Source organism: Littorina saxatilis, linkage group LG16 (genome assembly GCF_037325665.1).
Source record: "Littorina saxatilis isolate snail1 linkage group LG16, US_GU_Lsax_2.0, whole genome shotgun sequence".
Taxonomy (NCBI): Eukaryota; Metazoa; Mollusca; class Gastropoda; order Littorinimorpha; family Littorinidae; genus Littorina; species Littorina saxatilis.
In genome coordinates this window covers 23,690,753-23,715,474 of record NC_090260.1, presented here as the reverse complement: position 1 = coordinate 23,715,474, position 24,722 = coordinate 23,690,753, and the positions used below count along the sequence as shown (strand labels likewise).

General features: G+C 44.4%; 2 protein-coding genes across 3 annotated transcripts in view; both read right to left on the bottom strand.

The window, feature by feature from the left end:
• Nucleotides 1-3,031: 3,031 nt before the first annotated feature.
• Nucleotides 3,032-9,628, bottom strand: LOC138950626 (estradiol 17-beta-dehydrogenase 2-like). Its single transcript, XM_070322335.1, has 5 exons — nt 9,493-9,628; nt 5,707-5,958; nt 5,150-5,344; nt 4,531-4,676; nt 3,032-3,309 (listed from the first exon to the last, which is right to left on the bottom strand). The coding sequence occupies exons 2-5, from the start codon at nt 5,906-5,908 to the stop codon at nt 3,298-3,300; spliced, it is 555 nt and encodes a 184-aa protein (XP_070178436.1). The 5' UTR covers nt 5,909-5,958; nt 9,493-9,628; the 3' UTR covers nt 3,032-3,297.
• Nucleotides 9,629-10,075: 447 nt separating this feature from the next.
• The window catches only part of LOC138950625 (kielin/chordin-like protein), an 84,972-nt gene continuing 70,325 nt past the window's right edge, over nt 10,076-24,722 (bottom strand). For both annotated transcript variants that reach the window (XM_070322332.1, XM_070322333.1), the window contains 9 exons: nt 23,597-23,692; nt 20,889-20,984; nt 20,256-20,351; nt 19,925-20,020; nt 16,619-16,726; nt 15,497-15,589; nt 14,580-14,675; nt 11,812-11,893; nt 10,076-11,385 (listed from right to left, as the gene is read on the bottom strand). In XM_070322332.1, the coding sequence (XP_070178433.1) occupies nt 11,853-11,893; nt 14,580-14,675; nt 15,497-15,589; nt 16,619-16,726; nt 19,925-20,020; nt 20,256-20,351; nt 20,889-20,984; nt 23,597-23,692 (722 nt within the window). In that variant the 3' untranslated portion in view covers nt 10,076-11,385; nt 11,812-11,852. The remainder of the gene's footprint in view (nt 11,386-11,811; nt 11,894-14,579; nt 14,676-15,496; nt 15,590-16,618; nt 16,727-19,924; nt 20,021-20,255; nt 20,352-20,888; nt 20,985-23,596; nt 23,693-24,722) is intronic.

Sequence of the window (24,722 nt, the reverse complement as noted above, 5' to 3'; positions counted from 1 at the left end):
AAATTTAGGGAATAAGCTTAATCACTGAAATTTTAAGGGAATAGGCCTCTTCCCTGTTTCAACTGGGGAGTTAGCTTATTCCCTAAAAAAATCAGGGATTTAGCTTGTACCCTGAAATGGGAGATCATTTTTTTGGCTTATTCCCTAATTAGTTTAAAGCACACAAACAGAAACACTAATACAAGATTTGTTGCTTTAAACATTGGTTTATTCATGAATACACAAGGATCAAAATACAAGATAAAAATATTGCTGCACACAAACAATGAAAGCCCTAATAAGAAGTGGGCAACATGTCAAAACATTTACATATTCTGCGGACTGGTTGATATGAACACGAACGTATACATTCAAATCATGCAAAGTACAGATTGTATAAATTTGAACATGAAAGTCACCTACAGTGACTTGACTTCATACTTTATCCGCGACTTGAAGCAAACAATTGAAGTCCAAAGCTCTGTTTTTTTATTTCTTCAATTTCTAAAATTTCAGTGATTAAGCTTATTCCCTAAATTTTGTTATTCCCTGTAACATATATACGTCTCCATATGTGTGTGCGCGCATGCGTTCGGGCGTGCCTCACGTGCTTCGTCGTCTCTCTCTGTCTCTGTCTCTCTCTGTCTCTCTCTCTCGCTCTCTCTGTCTCTGTCTGTCTGTGTGTGTGTGTGTGTGTGTGTGTGTGTGTGTGTGTCTCTCTCTCTCTCTCTCTCTCTCTCTCTCTCTCTCTCTTTCTCTCTTTCTCTCTCTCAACCCACCCCCCAATAGCAACACCAACATCTATTCCCAAACACTCACCGCCTGCGGGTTAATAATGGCAGTTGCGGCCCCGAAGTGTCCGGGCTGTACGATGCAGACAGTGACGTCAAAGCGTGTCATCTCTTCCTGTAAGACGTCACTGAAGGTCTGTTACGGCTGGAATTTACGTGTGTATGTCTGTATGTATGTATATAGCTATTCTGATGGACACGTGGGGGAATTCGGGGGCTGTGATTGGATGGCCTCACACATCCCTTTTCCGATCATCAAAGCATAACGCTACGAAAGTTGGCCATTTTTGCCGATATCCAAACGATATCGGCAATAACAAAGACGCATGGTTCCGGTTTCTTCCACGTGTATAAAGTACACGCATACCTCGCCAGATTTGTTTATGTGACTAGTCGACAGACGATGCCATTTGCTTTGTGTGTGTTTTTGTTGTTGCTTACTGTACATGACATACATTACGTGTAAAATCCAGTTCTTTAACAGGCAACAAACCTTGCAAATTTCCAGAAGCTGCACTGCAATCTGAAGCGACCTATCTCTGATTCTAGCAGACGATCTCTCCAATGTTTAACACAAAATCACCAAACTCTCCTGTCACATAGAACGTCCATTGTATAGTGCAATGTTGAAATGAAGTTACCGGTCTGAAACATTTCGTCGTTTCTTCTGAGACAATCCTTGTTCTCTTATCATCTACAGATTTACCGCAGTCTTCACCACGCGAATTCCCAACAGAAGTCAGACTTTCGAACATACAATCTACGTAGGCAAGCATGATACGCCATGACGTCATATGATTCCTAACATATTGACGTAATGCTAAGCATCCGGTTATCTCGAGTTTTCTCCGTAATACATGTCCGTGGGTTTTTCAATGTTCGGTTATTTCCGTGGCTTCATGCGGAAAGGGAAGCGTCGTCTGCAATCAACGACATGGACCATTCTGGTACTTGTTGCTGACAAAAACATGATTTTAACACAGAGTTTAATGTCAGAATAGCTATATAAACGCTATTGTGTTTTCATCGTAGCAATAGGGTCCGATATTTAGACTCGAACAAGTATAATGCGACTCGTCTTCGACTCGTCGGCATTATACTTGTCTCGTCTAAATATCGGGCCCTATTGCTACGCTGAAAACACAATAGCTGTTAATATTTACTCCTATCAGAAATTGTGCGTGCTTCTCTCTGTTTACTATCTAGCCTTCACACACACACACAACACTCCAACCAGGCACAAAGACAAGAACACGGTTACAGCCCTTTGCCCATGTACCTCTATTGAAACAATCAACACAACGTAAACATATTATTTCCCATTCATTCTACAAATCACTCTCACTCAACAAGGAAGTTCTATTTCTGTTAACATACAGAAAACTAGCTGCACAGAAATACACACATGTTACTTTCTCATGCAGTCTATAATTCACGTGCACACACGTAGAACACTTCAAGCTTTGTTCCGTGAGAGCCTGTCTGTCTCACAACACACGAAGTCATTGTCTCAAGCAATACTTCTGTCAATATTCATTTCTGTTACACAGATCAACAAACCACGAACGCTCTACGTCTCGTGTTCGTTTACTTGGGGAACGTATCTCCGCACAGCTATCTCGCTGGTTACTTTTCCCAGTCGTACTCACACATTCAGTGGTACGTACTGATCCACCCCACCCACGCAAACTGTCTTCGCGTGGTGGAATGGGACGGGGTCCCCGTTCTACAGCGCTTCACGCTGACTCCCTCCTGCGCTCCCGCAGTTCACGGCTCGGGACGTAAGGGTGGAACCTCCCGTCTCGTCTCCCCACTTCCGCGACCCACTCGGCCCGGGATGCTGAAATACACAAGTTTAAACTACCATAAGTCTCCATACTTGAATAAACTTTTCTGACATTCTTTATCACAACCGTCAACTAACTTATGCGGTTACAGTATATACACCCGCTTACTCATAAGCGACTTCATTTCCGAAAAACATGTAAACATTCCCTTTTCAACAATGGCTGACATCAGCGCACGCTTTTCAGCCAATTCGCACATGACTCTCCCGGTCATTTCTCAAGTCAATATTTCCGAGCAAAATAATATCTCCGAGCAAAATATCAATTCAATAAATACCTGTAAACACAGCAGTTGAATCCAACGATTCAATACCGCGGCACGAGTCTAACCGACCTCTAGTGCCCGGTGAGAAACTTTACCCAACAGGAGACACTTCTTCTCCCGTCAGTGGTCTGTAAAGCTCTGCCTGTCCTACAGTCTATAAAACGTGACCTCAGTTAATACTCTTCTCTGATTGGTCACATCTCACACGTGACAGCACTGCACTGCGCGGACAATATTTCACCGTGCGGTGCCTACTCAAAGTTCGTGGCCCATGAAATGTTGTACACCTGCGTCACATAACTCCAATATAAAATTATGTGCAAATCCGTTTGTCACAAGGTCTCGATGCCGTGCTTGGCGATGCAGTAAGCGGCGGAGTTGGCTGGGGACATCATGCCTCGGTCACTGGACATGGTCACCACACGCCCTGCGCAACACAGCCCAGCAGAAAGAGAAATTCAAGTTTGACCCCCTCACGGGCGCAGTGGCCTCGTGGATAAGAGATCGGCTTCCTTATCGGAAGGTCGTGAGTTCAAATCACGGCCGCGGCCGCCTGGTGAGTTAAGGGTGGACATTTTTCCGATCTCCCAGGTGAACTTGTGTGCAGACCTGCTAGTGACTTAACCCCCTTCGTGTGTACACGCAAGCACAAGACCAAGTGCGCACGCAAAAGATCCTGTTATCCATGTCAGAGTTCGGTGGGTTACAGAGACACGAAAATACCCAGCATGCTTCCCCCGAAACCGGCGTATGGCTGCCTGAATGGCGGGGTAAAAACGTTCATACACGTAAACACCCACTCGTGCAACAGCATGAATGAACGTGGGAGTTTTAGCCCATAAACGAAGAAGAAAAAAAAAGAAGTTTTGCGCCCTCACGGCAAAGCCATTAGGGGCATGTTCTTGGGTTTTTACCCCGACGTTAGATGAGACACACAACAAGTGTATGCGTGTGTTGGTTGTATGATATCTGCCATCTGCACTTATGGCAGAATGACCGAGGTCTTTTTTTGTGCCACTGTGGTGACAAGGGGGTGGGACATGGATACCGCCGCTGGGTCTACACATAAAGTTAACCCGTGTCCGTCTCAACCAGGATTCAAATCCGCGACCCTAGGAATCACAGGTCCCCTGCTCTACCACCTGAGCTACCGGGTCCCCGAACACAGCCCAGCACGGTTAGCGTTTGGTTTTATAAGTTGATCCAGAAAGTACACCCACTTTTATGTTTCCAAATGTTCACATATTTCTAGTTGAAGTACAGAAGAAACGCTACATTTTATGACAATTTGAGGTACACAAAGGGACGTAAGCGCTTTAAATGCATACGACATATGCAACAAGAGAAAACCTAAATGAGAGTTATGCGGAACCAAACTCCTGGCACCTGAGGGAATAACAAGCATTGAAACGAACAAGCGACTTTATTCCTCAGATCTTGAATCAGCGCTCTGCCTCATGTGATTAAGTTTCTCTTAATAAGGATTTCAATGTTAATGACATCTATTTGTCAATCTAGTGCAAGCTAGGAATGCAAAATGGCCGACGCTTATTTTGTGTCCTGACCGGCGGAATTCACAAGGTGTGTTTGTTGGAGGGTGAGTGCATGATGCATGAGTCGTAGGGAAACGCGGCGTGGAAGTACTGACCTTTAGCTTGACGTATGAGAGGCAGGAAGGCCTTGGTGACGCGCACAGTGCCGAACAGCATGACGTCAGCCGAAACGTGTCCATGCTCATCAGCTCAACAGGGCCCTGACGATTGAAACCGGCGTTGTTCACCACCGCCCACAGCCCTGGAACACACACGGGTAACATGATCCCACGATTGTTTTTTTACGTCCTTCCGTAAAGGCGGTCCTTCATTGAGCCCGAAGTCGACTTCGCGAAGTCTTGTTACCAAAACCTCAGTGCTAAAGCTTCATGCGGCCAGCATTGCGAAGTGCATGTATACTTCGCGTAGTGGACTTCGCCCAGTTAAGGACATGCTCTATAGCTTTCAATCTGTCTGTCTATGTTCGCATTAAGATCTCAGGTGTTCAGTAAAGTCCAACGAATTAATAGAATGTGCAGTTGAGAGAAGACTCCAGTTTCTGCACTGCGGAATCCCCATTTTAGGACCCACTGAGACTCCCGAGATGTCCAGACTTTATTCAACGATCGCCTGTAAATGTAGCTCCATGTTGCGACCAACTTGGACCTCCCTTCCTCCCTCCTCCCGCCACCACCCCCACCCCTCTACCCCAAGGTGCCTGTGATTTCACCATACCTTTATCATCACAGAGTTTGGTGACTTCTTCCAACGCCGCCTGGATGCTGTCGTCACTGGTGATGTCAAGCTGCAGCACGTGCACCCGTTTGATTGCGGCCAGGCGTGACGCCCCCTCGCTGTCCTTGTTCAGACACCCCGCTACCACCGTCAGGCCTCGCTGGGCGGCCGCCACTGCAGACTCGTGGCCGATACCTGCATAAAATGGAGATATAAGTAGGTTTAGATTTAATTTTTTAATTATTTTTCCGCCTAGAGACTCGTTTTTGTGTGTTTGAGTAAGGAGGGGGGAGGGTGTGTGTGTGTGTGCCAGGAGTTTTGGTTTGGTGTGCTGAATCAGACATGGAGAAACAAAGGCAGACAGATAGACAGGCAGACCGACCGACAGACAGACCGACCAAAAGACAGACAGACAGACAGACAGGCAGACACACCCACACACACACACACACACACACATACCCACACACACACACAATCACACACATGCACACACACACAGACACACACACACACCCAACCCACAATTGCATGAACCAAAACATCAACAAACCTACCCGTATCACATCCAGTGATGAGCACCACCCGTCCATCCACGGGTAGACAGCTGTCCAGGTGCTGAGCCACGAAGCGACACGACATCACCACCCCCACCACCACCAGCGTCAGCAGCAACACCGACGACAACAGCATCCACATAGTGTACAGCACAACCACCACCCCGAAGGCGTGACACGCACCCAGCAGTAGCCGCTCCATTCTGGGCTGTGTGTTCGTTGACGGCGGGCCTTGTCTACTCTTTGCCTGTCCTAAAAATTGATGCAGGTACAATAGGCAGACAAAGAGACAGACAGACGGACGGACGCAGACACAGATAATCATGCATGCATGCACTTGAACAAAGACAGAAACACGGACATATAAACGGACGCACACACACACACGCACGCGTCCACACACACACACACACACACACACACTGACACGCACACGTCCACACGCACACACACACACACACACACACACACGCGCGCGCACACACGCGCGCGCACACACGCGCGCACACACACACACACACACACACACACACACACACACACATACATACACACACACACTGATTTCGAGTACCATCCTAGATTATCAAAATTGTTATCAATGCATTTTGAACTTTGAGTATTAATTAACAGCTATTGTGTTTTCAGCGTAGCAATAGGGTCCGATATTTAGACGAGACAAGTATAATGCCGACGAGTCGAAGACGAGTCGCATTATACTTGTTCGAGTCTAAATATAGGACCCTATTGCTACGCTGAAAATACAATAGCGATTATATAGCTGACCTTGATTTGTTGTTCCAAACTTACAAAATGACAGTTTTTGCATCGATTCGTTGATCTCAGGTTTTGATAGCAGACGCCGTTTCTTATGCGCATTAGTTTTGCGCAGGCGCCACACTGACTTTGGAAAAAAAACTCGATTTGACAACACAGCTGTTAAACAGATTTTTATTAGTTCATTCGTATACAACAAAAAGAAGTTTTTATAATTTTGAACAAGACTACTTATGAAGAAGATCAAAACACAACATCAACGGAAAACTAGAAACAACTGAAGAACTAGGATGCAACAAGGGGAGGAGAAGAGAACAGCTATAATCCGTACAACGCGAGCAGACGGCAGCGAAGTTTTCAGTTTGGGTGAATGGCATTTATACTTGTCTCGTCATGAAGCGAATTTTTCAACCTCAGTTATAAACGACTACATGAATGTTAGTGCCATGGGTTGTACATCAATACTTCAGAGGGAAAGTGGGGTATTTAGTGTGGAGTTACGAGATAAAAAAGCCGAATGCAAAAGTTTGTGTCAGTCGGCAACAGTGAGCTCACACATGGCACACAAAAACGCTGTTCCGTTTTACTCCCCTGTTTGTACTACATGTTTCGACTCTGGGTATTTTGTGGTGTTTAGGGACAGAAAATAATTGGTTTAGTCCTGTTTCATCGGGAAGTTAGCAGAAAAGGGTTGCTATCGACATTTGTAAAGCTGAAAAACATTCCTGAGAAGAATTTCAAGTTGTCAGTGTGTGCTGTTGTCGATTGAAACATCGCCGCGTGGTACAGATGGGTAAACCGGAACCATGCGTCTTTGTTATTGCCAATATGCTTTTGGATATTGGCAAAAATGGTCGACTTCCGTAGCATTATGCTTTGACGATCGGAAGAGACCATCCAATCACAGCCCTCGAATTCCCCCACGTGTCCATCAGAATAGCTATATTTTGAGTTATTTCTAATATGCTGACTGTTAGCAAATGATAACAGGCATGTCGAGAAAAAAGATATCAAGCATGAGCCTTTTAGGCGAATACTGATATCGTTTGTGAGACATGCCAGTTATCATTTGATAACAGTCAGCATATTAGAAAAAACGGTTTTATTACTGTTTGTTTCGACCAAAACAAATTTCGAAACGACCGCGCGAGTTACACAGAACAGCCGCAATGGGAACTTGAGCGCTCCTACCTGATTGTGCCTGTCAGTCAAAGAATTCTCGTGACCTGGGTCAGCCAATCAGAGTCACACACATTACGTGACGAATATTCACAGGTCAAATGCGTTTGACACACAACAATCTCACAAGATAAGCCATGTTGAACATGCGTGTCGGTTGCTTTGGGGTTTCTTGTTGAACAGAGAGCGACAGATTTAGAACCGACTCCAGACCGATGGGAAATGACGTAAAGATACATTTGACGTAAAGCGAGTAACGCAGTTTCACTTGATTTTTCCGAACTTTGATCATTTAGATTTCAAGTGAGCAGGTCGGCACTGCACACTTAGAGGATGGGTGGTGCCTTGCTGTTCCGTACAGCACCCACCGGCAAAACTCGCTTTTCGGTATTTTTTACATAAAGAGAGTATTATCTGACAGTATTTGAAGTGTCATTCTTTAGAATAAATCACGCTGATATTGTTGATTTAAATTTGTACTTTGTTTTGTCAATTTTTAGCTTGATTAAACAAAAAGGGTCCCTGCCTGAACGTTATAACATTTAACAGGTCACCTAGAATCCGTCCTGATTGGTCAAAAAGCCATATGGGGCACTGAATTGGTAATAAACTATGCTGATGTTTGAGTCAGCTTGAGAACAATGATATTACTTTTGTTATCTCATTTCGGCGACTTTGCCGTTTCTTGTTCCGGCTTGCTCTCCGCAACCTCTGTATTGTGTCTGTGTCACAGACGTGGTGTTTGTGTGTGTGTGAGTGTGTGTGTGTGGTCTGACGGTGTGTGTGTGTGTGGTGTGTGTTTCAGTGTGTGTGTGTGGTGTGTGTCAGTCAGCCTCAGTGTGGTGTGTGTGTGTGGTGTGAGTCAGTGTGTGTGTGTGATGTGTGAGTGTGTGTGGTGTGTGTGTTTGTCAGCCAGTGTGTGGGTGGTGTGCCGGGTGTGTGTGTGGCCGTGTGTGTGTGTGTGTGTCAGTGTGTGTGTGTATGTGTGTTTGTGTGTGTGTCAGTGTGTGTGTGTGTTTGTGTGTGTGTGTGTCAGTGTGTTGTGCGTGCAACTTGAGTGTAGTGTGAGCAGACGCATGTCTGTGCAGTGTGCTCATGTGCATTTATCCGAGAATAATGTACTTCACTACTTGCCTGTCAGTGTTTCACGCTGGGTCGATGCAAGAGAGAGACTGAGAGAGAGAGAGAGATAAAAAAAAAAGTTCATCTTATATTTTAAACATAAACTAGCACAAGTAGCTTCCATTATATTTTTGTATGTCCTTTTTTTACCAATTATAGAAAACAGTTGTTACGGTGCTATTATTATGCCCGCCCCAATTCAGTTAAATTCAGAGAGCTTTTTTCCACTACAAAAAAGAGTTTATTGCTAAAACTCGCAAAGTTCATGACACTTGTCATGGACTGTTTGAGAAGCGAGTAAAATTTAATTCTCTTTTAGCTTTATACTCCGTTATCTGTTTTGTGTTGTTGGTAATAGTATTTTTGTCCTGATGTTAACTCACCCTTCACCCCCCCTCCCCCCTCCCCCCATTTCCCATAGTAAAGAAATGTATGTAATCACTTTGCACTTGTAGTGTTTTATTATTATTATTATTATTACTATTTATTATTATTATTGTTGAATTGTTTCTTGTATTGTTTTTGCTCTCCCTCACCCCTCAACTCCCTTTTCTGTACATAGTCTGATTTCTTTTTGTTTTAGTTCCTTTTATTTGGTGTTGAATGAAATGTGTTTTTATTGTGTTTTTTAATTTTCCATGTACCCTCACGGGGTTTTATTGGAATAAAACTTGCCTTGCCTTGCCTTGCCTTGCTTAAAACACTTACCCGATGTGAGAGAATATCAAACTCGATGAAAAGCGTTTCAATTCACGCATCACACACACAAAGACTGCGTGTTGAGACAACGTGTTCGTGTAGTGTTATCGCTTGCCAGGCCCGCGTGGCGATAACACAGCACGCGTGTCACCAATAAGTAGGATGTGGGTCAAGGTCGTCGGCATAGATAATCACCTTCGTTTGTCTCTCCGTCAGTGAACTTCTGACTCTAATGTGTGGTGTGTTTTTCTGTGTGAACAGAATTGTTTGTTGGTGTATGCATTTTGTGTGGCGCAACTACAAATTGTCGGATTTGCTTCATAGAAGTGCTTTTGGCTACACTGAGATATGTGCCTCTGTTTACGCTCGTGTGTGTGTTTGTGTGTGTGTGTGTGTGTGTGAGTGTGTGTGCGCCCGTGTGTCCACGTGTGCGTGTGCGTGTGTGTGTGTGTGCACGTGTTGCTGTGTGTATGTGTATCATTCTGCGAGAGTGTTGGTTTGTGCGTGTGAGTGTGCCAGTGTGTGTGTGTGTGTGTGTGTGTGTGTGTGTGTGTGTGCACATTCACCTTACCATCAAAGAGAATTCCACAGGTTCACCAGAACAGACATTTATTGAAATATGCAAGAAACAAGCGACCAAGCACATGGACCTTATTTTCTAATAGAAACAAGAGAGAGAATCAAAGACAGCCGGGAGAGACAGGCAGACAGCAGACAGACAGACATAGACAGAGAGTGAACAAAGCAAATGCAGCAGACAAAAAAGATGTTTAAAAAGACGAAGAGGAGAAGAAAATCAGATAAAACCCCCAAACCTGGGCCGGAAACAACGGACACAGGTAAGTCTTCAAGGTGCAAGAATTAGCAATGAGCAAAACTATTGTGTGCAATTTTGATCAAGCGCGCAGCCGAAATTTGTCGACGAACATCCACAATATTCCAGTGAAAGTGTTGTTCCGACTAGTTTCTGTAAAGTCGTGAACTTAACCTAACAAACAGCATGAGCGAAAATTTGCTTTTTGTTTCTTTTTTTTTCTTCTAATTAGGCCTAAAAAAAAATAGGTGTGGTTACGGTAACCCGACCTACCCTATTTTTAGGGGCCGACCCTATAACTTTTTATTACATTTGTCAAAAAAGAAAAAAAAAGAAAAAGAAAACGAGTGCAGAAAACGCAATGAAAGCGAAATCGCCCGAGTCGCGCACTTTAATATTTCCCTGTCAAGTAGGTTTAATTTGTACACATTAGAAAAAAAAGTTTAAAAAAAAAAAATGATTGCCTACCTTCCTACCCTATTTTTTGTTGGCTATGTTACCGTAACCACACCTATTTTTTTTTTTTTGGCCTTATGACGAAGCAGACATTTCCAATGTGTTAACGAACATTTACTATATTATAGTACGACTGTTGTTCTTACTGTTTCTATGAAGGATCAGTGAACACACACTCTAAACGTTGTGCCACAATAGAGTTTTGCTCAAATTTCTCAATCACAAATAGCAGATACAGGTTAAAAAAACAAACACACGTAGATTACATATCGAACATCTAAGCCCCAAATAAGCTACAATACTCAAAATAAAACAAAGGCATCAGCGCAAACATAAACAAACAAATAAATGAATAAACAGTTATTATAAAGGATTAAAGTAAAGAATAAAAGGGAGAAGAAAATGAAACTAAGGCAGCTTACTACAAAAACGTCTGCGATTTAAGCTACACAATAAAATGTTAAATTTTATACACATTTTTTTCTCCATTGGATAACTTTTGTCGCTCTCTCAAAGGGAAATAAAACCCTTCTAGCCAAAATCAAATGTGATTCGACAGGAAGTTCGCCCCAAACTACGATGATAGCATCAAAACCCGCTCCAAATATACTGGACATTGATGGCGATTGTATCTGAAAAAGAAATAAGAACCAAAGTTATAAATGAAAATGTTCAATCTGAGCCGTAATACCAGGGACATCAGTGTATATATAAAGATGCACCTTTTTCTCAGACAGATAGACAGACACACGGAGAGACGCATAATCACAATAATACAAACGCACACAGACACAGACACACACATACACACGCACGAACACACACACACGCATACACACACACACACACACTGACGCGCGTGCACACACGCACACACACACACATACACGCACACAACCACACACACACACACTAACACACACACACACACACATACTAACACACACACTAACACACACTAACACACACACTAACACACACTAACGCACACAAACACACACACACACAAACACGCACACAACCACACACTCACACACTTCATTTAATGCTTCATCTACCTTCAATGTGTTGGTGACGTCAAAAGCCGGTCACGTGACCTTCAGTAAGCATAGCCACTGGTGTACTTGTTGTCAGAATAGCCTGTTTTAGGCAAACACAGATTTAAATCAGTTCTGATTTTAACGTGAAGATGATGTTCGTAAAGACGACGACAATGGAAATGACACTTCTGAGTCCGACGACCAACAGCATGATGACTTTAATTAATGATTTAAATGATGGGAACAACATATAGAGATTACACAACGTCATCGAGTGAGGGACCGAAAAATATTGAAACTCGAGGATGATTTTTTTGTGGTATCAACCAAGACCGTAGGTCGAGGTTGATACCACACAAAAAAATCATCCGAGAGTTTCAATATTTTTTGGTCCCTCACAAGATGACGTTTGTGTAATTTGTGTATACAATGATAAATTGATTGTATACAATGATCAATCTCTATACCTTCCTGTCACTGGAAGCAGCAACACTTGAAAGCATAAGTTCCCTTGACAAACGTCATTTATGATTGGCGTCATCTATGAATGACGTCACTGTCTAGACAAGACAAGTGCCGGTATCGGCAAACCTTGTCGCGGCAAAGGGCTATGACCCGTGCCTTGATACCATTGAGATCATAGGAGATGCACAGCAGTGCCGATACCAGGTTTCTTTAGCTTCACTTTAAAATGATATCAGAACGATAGTTATTCACTTGAAAGTGAACACAGGAGAGTTGTATACATAATGTTCGTAAAGACGACGACAATGGAAATGACACTTCTGATATTTACGAAAAACAAGAGGCGAAGCCTTCAAGGCTCACGTAAGAAATAGACAAACAGTAACACAAACTCAATCACTCCGTCACACATACACACCCACACACACAGTAAGCTTAGGTGACACTGTGCAAGAAAGAGAGACACTAGATCTAGATCTGTCTGTCTGCATGTAGCCTACTTACAGGGACACGACTGCCAAATAGTCTCGGCCCGCTCAAAATAACAATGACCGAGACCACACACACCACGCGAGAGAGAAAGACTACAGGGAGGCATGCCGTCATGATGCATTAATTGACGTCAAACACTTTTGACCGTGACGTAATCTTATGCGAGCTTTATCCATAGTCTTGGATAACCACTCACACATAGACTCGGAAATGTTAAAGTTTCTACCACAGACATACACACACACGCACGCACACACACACACACACACACACACACACACGCACAAACGCACAGACAGACAAAGTTACGATCGCATAGGCTACACTTCGTGAGCCAACAAGATGACCTTAACTAATAATTTAAATGACGGCAACAAAATACAATGTTAGTAAAGACGACAGCAATGGGAATGACACTTCTGATATTTGTGACCACCAGCATGATGACTTTAAGCAATGATTTCTGCTTCTTATTCTTCTTCGTTCAAAATTCATGGCCGTCATAGTCTCAGGTCGGTGGCTGCCATGAAGTCCGCAGTCTTCTGCAGTTCGGCAGCGGGTCCCCAGCGCTTGGTGCCCAGGCTGGTGTCTTGTGGCCAGTAGTGCTGGGGTGCTGTCTCCAGGTGTCTGTAGAGCTTGGTGGCCAGGCTGGTGTCTTCTGGCCAGTAGTGCTGGCGAGCTGTCTCCAGGTGTCTGTAGAGCTTGGTGGCCAGGCTGGTGTCTTCTGGCCAGTAGTGCTGGCGAGCTGTCTCCAGGTGTCTGTAGAGCTTGGTGGCCAGGCTGGTGTCTTCTGGCCAGTAGTGCTGGCGAGCTGTCTCCAGGTGTCTGTAGAGCTTGGTGGCCAGGCTGGTGTCTTCTGGCCAGTAGTGCTGGCGAGCTGTCTCCAGGTGTCTGTAGAGCTTGGTGGCCAGGCTGGTGTCTTCTGGCCAGTAGTGCTGGCGAGCTGTCTCCAGGTGTCTGTAGAGCTTGGTGGCCAGGCTGGTGTCTTCTGGCCAGTAGTGCTGGCGAGCTGTCTCCAGGTGTCTGTAGAGCTTGGTGGCCAGGCTGGTGTCTTCTGGCCAGTAGTGCTGGCGTGCTGTCTCCAGGTGTCTGTAGAGCTTGGTGGCCAGGCTGGTGTCTTGTGGCCAGTAGTGCTGGCGAGCTGTCTCCAGGTGTCTGTAGAGCTTGGTGGCCAGGCTGGTGTCTTGTGGCCAGTAGTGCTGGCGTGCTGTCTCCAGGTGTCTGTAGAGCTTGGTGGCCAGGCTGGTGTCTTGTGGCCAGTAGTGCTGGCGAGCTGTCTCCAGGTGTCTGTAGAGCTTGGTGGCCAGGCTGGTGTCTTCTGGCCAGTAGTGCTGGCGTGCTGTCTCCAGGTGTCTGTAGAGCTTGGTGGCCAGGCTGGTGTCTTGTGGCCAGTAGTGCTGGCGAGCTGTCTCCAGGTGTCTGTAGAGCTTGGTGGCCAGGCTGGTGTCTTCCGGCCAGTAGTGCTGGCGAGCTGTCTCCAGGTGTCTGTAAAGCTTGGTGGCCAGGCTGGTGTCTTCCGGCCAGTAGTGCTGGCGTGCTGTCTCCAGGTGTCTGTAGAGCTTGGTGGCCAGGCTGGTGTCTTCTGGCCAGTAGTGCTGGCGAGCTGTCTCCAGGTGTCTGTAGAGCTTGGTGGCCAGGCTGGTGTCTTCTGGCCAGTAGTGCTGGCGAGCTGTCTCTGGATGTGGACAGGTCTGTAAGAATGATCTCAGGGGTTTGCTCCTCTGAGCTGCGCTCACATTCGGCCGTGTCACTGAGTCCCGGAGAAATGATTTCAATGATGTAAAAAAGAAAAAGGAAAGAAAAAAACGAAGTAATGTTGGACCTCCTACCTTGCTTGCAGACACACTGGTAGCAGCGGGTGGCATAGTCCACCCGGATTTCCACCCTGTTGCCGCATGTGTAGGGACATCGCACTGGCTCGCAGACTACAGCACACAACATGGATCAGGAACGTTAAGTTTAAAGATATGTGTGTGCAGATACATTCTATGTGTTTATTTATGTGTTTTGAAAGTGATGTAATGTCTGTGTGTACGAGCCAAAATAAAACAATCTGTTTGACTCACATTCAGATAATACAGTTGTATTGAATTGGAAAAAAAAGAAAAAAGTTTAAAGCTATTTTACAGTGGAAAGCCCCTTTTAAGATCCCCCCCCCCCCCCACACACACACACAATTTAAGACCCCCCCCCCCCCCTTTCGAAAAATGTTTCCTCCGAATTTCTGTTCATATCCTCTGTAAATTTACCTGATTTTGTTGTTGCTTTGCAGGTTGACATGTCGAAACACAAATAAACAACTAAACGCCTGTGAGTACATTACTTTTTAGACTGATTTGTTTTCTCTTTCTCGCGCACTGTGCTGCCATTGTACGGGGGGGGGGGGGGGGGGGCGGGGCGGGGGTCGGTCTGTCTAAGTGTGTGTGGGTGGGTGTTTTGTATGTCTGAGTATCTGAGTGTTTGTGTGTGTGTGTTTGTGCGTGTGTGTGTGTGCGTGCGTGTGTGTGTGTGTGTGTGTGTGTGCGCGTGCGTGCGTGCGTGTGTGTGTGTGTGTGTGTGTATGTGTGTGTTTTTTGTTGTTGTTGATTAAGTGTGTGTGGGTGATGGGGGAACTTGGGATGTGTGTGTGAGAGGGAAGGATCGCCGATTTGTCCTTTGCTGGGGGTATATGCAGTGCCTTGGATGGTTTGACGACTGTGCCAAGGGCATTGCACTTCTACCTAATCTATTTTTGGAATATTCTCACCTTTGCTCTTGCAGCTGCACGTAGGACAACCGTACGAATCTTTTCCGTACTCGTAACCACTGGCACAAGAAGGACACTTGGCCTCGGAGCATGCTGGGAAAAAAGATACAAGGAAGAGAATAATGATCTGGAATGTGATTGGTTGAAATTAAGAATGTAGGACTGAATCCGAAACACACATGCGGCTTATATGTTACAAAATTAAGAATGAACATATCAAAACACCGAAAGTTAAATTGAAATGTTTCATAAAAGACAAAACAGAACAATACATTAGTACGTTGTTAAGGACGTTAAGGATCTTCTTCTCCTTCTTCTTCGTTCATGGGCTTAGACTCCCACGTTCACTCATGTATTTAGCACAAGTGGATTTTTACATGTATGACCGTTTTTACCCCGCCATTCAGGCTGATTTCGGGGGAGGCATGCTGGGTATTTTCGTGTTTCTATAACCCACCGAAATCTGACATGGATTACAGGATATTTTCCCTGCATACTTGGTCATGTGCTTGCGTGTATACACGAAGGGGGTCAAGTCACCAGCAGGTCTGCACATAAGTTGACCTGGGAGATCGGAAAAATCTCCACTCTTAACCAACCAGGCGGCAGCCGATTAGGAGGCCGACGCCTTACCACCACGCCACTGCGCCCGTCGGCGTGAAGGATAAGATTTGACTTAGTCTACCCTTGTGGACATTCGGGTTGCTTTCGTCTGTCCTGCATGCGTGTATTAATTCATGTTTCCAAGCCATGAGACTTTCGCTGTGAACTTGGGATCTTTATCGTGCGCATGCAGGCACATGGGCGTGTTCGGACACCGAGGAGAGTTTGCACAAAGTTGACTCACATACACACACACACACACACACACACACACACACACACACACACACACACACGCACGCACGCACGCACGCACACACACACACACACACACACACACACACACGCACACACACAGACATCACCATCACCATCGCTTATATATCCACCACCACAACCACCACCACCACCTCCACCCAACACTATCACCATCACCTCCACCACCACCAGCAAATACGGTCCAACACAACAAAGACACTGACTACGATTGTAAGAGCTGTACTTTCAATGGTGACTTACTGTTACCACTGCCGTAATCTTTGCACGCGCAGACTTTGCAACCGTAACTGTCTGCGGTGACGTCATAGCCAGACTGACAGTAGGCGGGGCATTCCGTTTTCGGACAGGCTGAACATGTAAACGGGATATTACAACATAATAAAATAAAGAAGAAAAAAAAGAAAAAAAGAAAAGAGAGATAATATTATTAAACATTTGATTTAAGATTTCGATTTAAGATTAATGTTGAAAAACTACAATCTAAATTTTATTATCTATTTTTGTCGCACCAGGGGTTTTAAAAAACAAATTAGCAAAACTATGCAAACCGCAAACACAAACAGACAAATAATAATCAAAGGTGAACTCTTATCTGAAGATTCTCGCTTTGTAACTGACACTAAGAGTAGTCTACCTTCGGACACGTTTAAGACGTGGATAGGATAGCTGGGTCAGACGTGGATAGGATACCTGGGTCAAACTCAAACACATTATTCCAAATAGACGATTTTTGAACATAACTCTTTCAGGATTTTCAGCGATCTGGAAGAGTAGGAGCCCATTTTACAAGGTTTTCACAACATCCGGAGCATGTTCCACGCTTCCGGTCGGCTTCACTCCTGCAATGGGGACGATTAAGCAAATCTGATGTGCATGAACTGCAGCCACAATATGACACCCTTTTCTTTCGAAAAACAGCGTTCAAGAGTTCATCAGAGTTCACAATTTGTTGCATGCGGAAATGATCACTGGCACGTGGTCATCGCTCACAACGGGTTTTGATCGAGGTCAGGTGGGTTTGGCTTGAAGTCACGTGAGTGTAGGTATACACACGTCCTTAGCGAACACTTCCAGTGCGGATCAGCAAGTCATCGGTGGCGATTCGTGGCTCCGATGTTTACTTTTTCGAAAGAAAATGGTATCACATTTAGCACACGCGGAATAGCATACACATCAGCGTTATAGTTGTTTGTCCCGATCGCAGGAGTTAAGTCGATCAGAGGCGTGGAACATGCTCCTGATGTTGTGTAAAGCTTGTCCGGAGAAAAGGGGCTCTTACTCTTCAAGACCCGCTGAAAAGACAGGTTTTTTTCGGAAAACGTCTATCAACTCAACAGTCCGTTGTGGTAGTTATGTCCCTTGAACATGAAAACACAGTTGACGAAATGAATGGAGTTTTACCCGGAGGGATAACGTTTACATTTCAACATGGATGATACATCCAACATTCTTGTCCGCCTTTCTAAATGCTTGTTAAAAGGCTTGTACGGTGTGGGGTTTTTCTCCCCCAATGCAGTGTAAATTTCATGCACGAGGTATTCTAGTGTAGATTTCATGCACGAGGTATTCTAGTGAATACTTCATGCACGAGGTATTCTAGTGAAGACTTCATGCTCGAGGTATTCTAGTTTAGACTTCATGCTCGAGGTATTCTAGTGTAGACTTCATGCTCGAGGTATTCTAGTGAATACTTCATGCTCGAGGTATTCTAGTGTAGATTTCATGCTCGGGGTATTCTAGTGAATACTTCATGCACGAGGTATTCTAGTGAAGACTTCATGCTCGAGATATTCTAGTGAAGACTTCATGCACGAGGTATTCTAGTGTAGATTTCATGCACGAGATATTCTAGTGAAAACTTCATGCACGAGATATTCTAGTGTAGATTTCATGCTCGAGGTATTCTAGTGAAGACTTCATGCTCGAGATATTCTAGTGAAGACTTCATGCACGAGGTATTCTAGTGTAGATTTCATGCTCGAGGATTTCTAGTGTAGATTTCATGCTCGAGGTATCCTAGTGTAGATTTCATGCTCGAGGTATTCTAGTGTAGATTTTCTGCACGAGGTTTTCTAGTGTAGATTTCATGCACGAGGTATTCTAGTGTAAATTTCATGCACGAGGTTTTCTAGTGTAAATTTCATACACGAGGTATTCTAGTGTAGATTTCATGCTCGGGGTATTCTAGTGAATACTTCATGCACAAGGTATTATAGTGAAGACTTCATGCTCAAGGTATTCTAGTGTAGATTTTCTGCACGAGGTTTTCTAGTGTAGATTTCATGCACGAGGTATTCTAGTGAATACTTCATGCACGAGGTATTCTAGTGAAGACTTCATGCTCGAGATATTCTAGTGAAGACTTCATGCACGAGGTATTCCAGTGTAGATTTCACGCACGAGATATTCTAGTGAAGACTTCATGCACGAGGAATTCTAGTGTAGATTTCATGCTCGAGGTATTCTAGTGAGGATTTCATGCTCGAGGTATTCTAGTGAAGATTTCATGCTCGAGGTATTCTAGTGTAGACTTCATGCTCGAGGTATTCTAGTGAAGACTTCATGCTCGAGGTATTCTAGTGAATACTTCATGCTCGAGGTATTCTAGTGTAGATTTTCTGCACGAGGTTTTCTTGTGTAGATTTCATGCACGAGGAATTCTAGTGACTTCATTCTCGAGGTATTCTAGTGCAGATTTCATGCTCGAGGTATTCTAGTGAAGATTTCATGCTCGAGGTAATCTAGTGAAGACTTCATGCTCGAGGTATTCCAGTGTAGATTTCATGCTCGAGATATTTTAATGTAGATTTCATGCTAGGGGTATTCTAGTGTAGATTTTCTGCACGAGGTTTTCTAGTGTAGATTTCATGCACGAGGTATTCTAGTGTAGATTTTCTGCAGGAGGTTTTCTAGTGTAGATTTCATGCACGAGGTATTCTAGTGTAGATTTCATGCACGAGGTTTTCTAGTGTAAATTTCATGCACGAGGTTTTCTAGTGTAGATTTCATGCACGAGGTTTTCTTGTGTAGATTTCATGCACGAGGTATTCTAGTGTAGATTTCATGCACGAGGCATTCCAGTGTATGTTTCATGCACGAAGTAATCTGTTTATTTGTTACTAGATGATTACCCGCTTCGCCGGGTACCGGCTTCGCCGGGAAGAAGTAGAGCCGGGTACCCGGAGAACCGGGTGAGTGGCGCACCGTACGCCGGCTTCGCCGGGTGAGTGGCGCACCGTACGCGATGGACGCCACACGAAGGAAGGGAGATAAACGCGCAAAACACTGGAGAAGATAAGGAAGAGTTACTGGGAATGAATGTACAGAAAAACCATAAAAACCAAAATCGGTTCAGCGCTGCGCGCTGAGAGCACGTGTTGAACATTTTCATCGACCAGAGTGTGTCCGGGGTCTACCTGAATATGCCCACCAAATTTGAAGCAGATCCATCAATAACTTTGGCCGTGCATAGCGAACAGACAGAAAGACAGACAGACACACACACAAGCCGTATATAGATATAGATAGATGATAACCTGTCCTCACCGATTGTTTTACAGGCACAGGTAGTGCACCCGTAGTCGTCAGTGGTGTGCTCGGTGCCATAGGGACAGTATGACGGGCAACTCGCCGCTTTGCAGTCTGCTTGACCGAAACAACGTCAACATAAAGATCACTCGGTTTGACCACACACACACACGCACGACATAACGCACGAACGCACGGACACACACAGAAAACAACGACACAGACACATACACACACAGACATACCCACACACACACAAACACACACATAGACATAGACACACACACACACACACACACACACACGCACACACACGCACACACACAAACACACACACAAGTGTGCTCACCAAACTTTTTACAGGCACAAGTGTTACAACCATATCCATCAGCGCTGTACTCGTAACCATGGGGACAGTAGTCAGGGCACTTCGCCACTGGGCATTCTGTGGAAGATGAACAGAAGAAATTGTATTTATTAGTGAAAAGACACACCCACAAGCACGGACTACACATTCACACGTGCAGATACACATGCGGTTATAGATAGGACGTCAGTCAGGCCTCTGTCAAAATAAATTCCAAACTGAATGCTTCCCCTCCAAATTAAAGAGGTACGATTATTCAAAAGGAAAAAGCATTCTAACTGAGAAATGTGTGTGTGTGTGTGTGTGCTGAAATCGACATATTTCAGATCAACTTTTGATGCATTCGTAAAGGCATCGAGCGGTCACGTCCCTTGAATGAAAAAAGGATTTTTTACACACACACACACACACACACACACACACGCACGCACGCACGGGCCGGCACACACACACACACACACACACACACACACACACACACAATCACACACAATCACACACACACAATCACACACACACAATCACACACACACACAATCACAATCACACACACACACACACACACACACACACACCCCCCCACACACACACACACACACACACAAGTGTACTCACCAAACTGTTTACAGGCACATGTGTTACACCCGTATTCATCGGCGCTGTACTCGTAACCATGGGAACAGTAGTCTGGGCATTTCACTGCTGGGCACTCTGTAACAACAAAATCTTTGAAACATTTCTAAAAGAAAAGACAAACAGACAAATACAAACCGGTTTCTGCACGCAAACATTGCGCACTCAGTCGTAGACAGACATACAGACAAATAGACCGACTGACAGAAAGTTTGTTTGTTATGAAAATGAACATACTAAGGTTATGGCCAAACACAAAGTCTCACCATTTAAACTGTTCAGAGCATTACAATGGTTAAAGCTAAACAGTGCAACATACAGAGACTTGGACTTGGCTGGCAGTAGACTGAACAAGTTACATGATGGTAGTCATGATACCGATTTTGAAAACAACTTTGAAGAAACACAGCATGAAGTCATGGTTCCTGTTGATAACTCAGCATTTCAGTCAAACTCAAAGTCTAATCAAGATGATGATGTATTGTCAACATTTCATGTTCACAGATCTAAACATTCTCCTGTGAGTATATATGAAATTGAACTGGGAGAGGAAATGGCTTTTCCCTGGTTATTTCCGAAAGGAAACAATCGTTTTAATCATCCAAGACAAACTAAAATAATGTTATCTATGTACCTACGAAATAGAGTGTACAACAAAGACAACCGATTCAGAACAGACATGATGTATCTTCTTCAATCAGCTGTCGCATTTGATAAACTTCTTCTGAAACAAGCAGCTTCTGTGTATATGTACATGAAAATTACATCTCCTTTTGCGACTGGAAATAACAACAGAGTGTGTGCCAAAGATGCTAGAAATCGTAACATCTCATTGCATGATACTTCATACATGTTCATGACAAGTATACCAGGAACGGCTGCATATTTTCGCAATAAACTGTATGATTTGCTTGCCATGTTTCGTAGTTTGGGACCACCAACACTGTTTATGACATTATCTGCTGATGATCTTCATTGGCCTGAAGTTGAAATGACAGCAAAGAATGTTTCTTATGAGGATGCTTCTTCAAAATCTTCTTTTGCAAAAACTGTCATCCAAGATCCTTTTATGTAACAACATTCCTATTTTAAGCTCAGCCACACGCCGACATGGAAGTTCAATGGTACTTTCAAACTTTTTCTTCTCTTCGTCGTATTTGATTTCTTTCTATTTCATAAGTCGAGTGCATATGATTTCGGCTCGTGTTCATCGTGAGATGGACTTAGTTTTTTGTGCACAAACTAATGGTAAAACTTGCATTGTCCTTGTAAATCCGCTTAGATGTGATAAAGTGTTCACCAGCATTTTCCAGGCATCCTTAAAATGAAAATGTATACAAGAGAATCTTCTTCTGGTCAATACTACAGCTTCACATCAATTTTGGTCTTACCTTTCTTTCTGAAAAAAGCGAGTGGCTATTCCGTATACCCCTGCCAAGGTAATACACATCATCAAAAGTTTTTTTGTAGTGTGACAGGGGAGGCTACCGCTCCTTTCACAGCAGACTCTGCACCCGAGTTGTTGGCCTTTAAGTCAACACCTCTGGATTGTGGAATTCTGTTTGTGATGGGGTCTGGTGGTTTCCGATTGTCTGTATGTTCATGGAAACCTTCGGGTTTGCATAACAGTTTTTATAGGGCTAAGAAATTAGCCCTAACATTTTCAATCCTGTTTGATTGCACTTCGCCTCCCGAGGTGATCGTAGTGTTTCGGCACTCGGTTACATCTGGCGCTTGCGAGCAGGGATGGGACTCGGCATGATATGTTCAGGTAATGGCATAATATGACCACTGAACATGTTCGTGCTGTTCCCATTCTGCGAACTTGGGATGGACAGTGGTCCCCCGGTTCGGAACTTCGGGACGAAGTTCATTCAAACGGGGGCGATTGTGACAGGGGAGGCTACCGCTTCTTTCACAGCAGACTCTGCACCCGAGTTGTTGGCCTTTAAGTCAACACCTCTGGATTGTGGAATTCTGTTTGTGATGGGGTCTGGTGGTTTCCGATTGTCTGTATGTTCATGGAAACCTTCGGGTTTGCATAACAGTTTTTATAGGGCTAAGAAATTAGCCCTAACATTTTCAATCCTGTTTGATTGCACTTCGCCTCCCGAGGTGATCGTAGTGTGTTGGCACTCCGTTACAGTAGAAAAAAAGACTGATAAAGGCCTATAGAGAGTGTCTGCAGCGCCACTGTACAGTGTGGACAATGCTTTATGACACTCATTCTGACCGCTACACGGAGTGAGCCTCAGAAATGAGTCCCATGCTTGTGACTATTTATTGGAGCGTAGCAATTCTAAGCTTGGCGTAACAGCTAGCGTATCAACTTGTCTTAATTAAAACGTAGCATGCTCCGACGTGCACGTTTTTCGTTTGTTTTAGCGTACGTAGGAATTCTTAGCTTGGCGTAACAGCTAGCTAGCAATTTGTCTTAAAACGTAGCATGCAGGCTCCGACGTGCACGTTCTTTTTGTTTTAGCGTTAGGAATTCTTAGCTTGGCGTAACATAACAGCGTAGCAATTTGTCTTAAAACGTACACGCTTTCGACAGAAAATTGCCATCAAGTCGAGCAAACACTGTAGCAATGGCACAGAAAGAAGAAGCATGAGGCCATTGTTTTTTTTAAAAACAGTGCCATACAAAATTATCTGCATAAAGAGTGGTTGAATAAATGTTTAGTACTCACTAAAAGCCTTGCAGCCACAGGTTTTACAGCCATATTTGTCGACATCGTATTCGTAACCATGGGAACAATAATCCGGGCACTTGACATCTGGGCACACTGTAAACACACCCATGCACAAACAGACATAAACACACACACACACACACACACACACACACACACACACACACACACACACACACACACACACACACACACACACACACACACACACACACACACACACACACATTCATATGTACACAGTTACATTCATATGTACACAGTTACTGCAAAGTATTAAACATCCATGGACAATGTTTTGGGGTAATTCGAATCTTCTTTTCCCAAGGTGAGAGACCCTTGTAAGGCAAAAGATTACTAGTTTATTACAATTGAAGTAAATTCAGGGGACAGACCTTTTCGTATGTGTGTACCGTGGCTGTTTGTTCTGTCGATCTCACTGTTCGAGGTAAGATTAGTTAATAACTGCATGACGCTATGCTCCCGTTCACTTTGTATAAGTTTGGAAAGCAATCTCAAGTAGCGTTAATTTCAAGTGTGACGGACATTATGTTGTAGTCCGGCTCCGAAATGAATTGACCAATCGCCGAAAGGCGCTGACGTTATTGCATGAAAGGATTCCCTACCCAGAATTTTAAACGGTTTTGCAGATTTTGAGGATTTAGTTCGGGACGACGACGCTCTATGGTCGGTTTATTATAAAAAGGGAAGTAAGCGCTTTATAACGGGCATCGACAGAGCCAATGATAGGAACTTGTAGATAATATACCTGTGCTTGAAGAGAATTGTTTGTTCGTTCATGGGCTGAAACTCCCACGGTTTTTACGTGTATGACCGTTTTTACCCCGCCATTTAGGCAGCCATACGCCGCTTTCGGAGGAAGCATGCTGGGTATTTTCGTGTTTTTATAACCCACCGAACTCTGACATGGATTACAGGATCTTTTTCGTGCGCACTTGGTCTTGTGCTTGCGTGTACACACGGGGGTGTTCGGACACCGAGGAGAGTCTGCACACAAAGTTGACTCTGAGAAATAAATCTCTCGCCGAACGTCCCCACGCTGACAGCGGCCAACTGGATACAAATCCAGCGCGCTACCGACTGAGCTACATCCCCGCCCTGC

Bases quoted from the DNA above. Each gene is read 5' to 3' on its own strand.
- LOC138950626 (XM_070322335.1), bottom strand. From the start codon at position 5,908: ATGGAGCGGCTACTGCTGGGTGCGTGTCACGCCTTCGGGGTGGTGGTT. The intron at 5,345-5,706 runs GTAGGTTTGTTG...CATTTTATGCAG, and splicing joins CATCACTGGATGTGATACGG to GTATCGGCCACGAGTCTGCA. The intron at 4,677-5,149 runs GTATGGTGAAAT...TGTGTGTTCCAG, and splicing joins CAAACTCTGTGATGATAAAG to GGCTGTGGGCGGTGGTGAAC.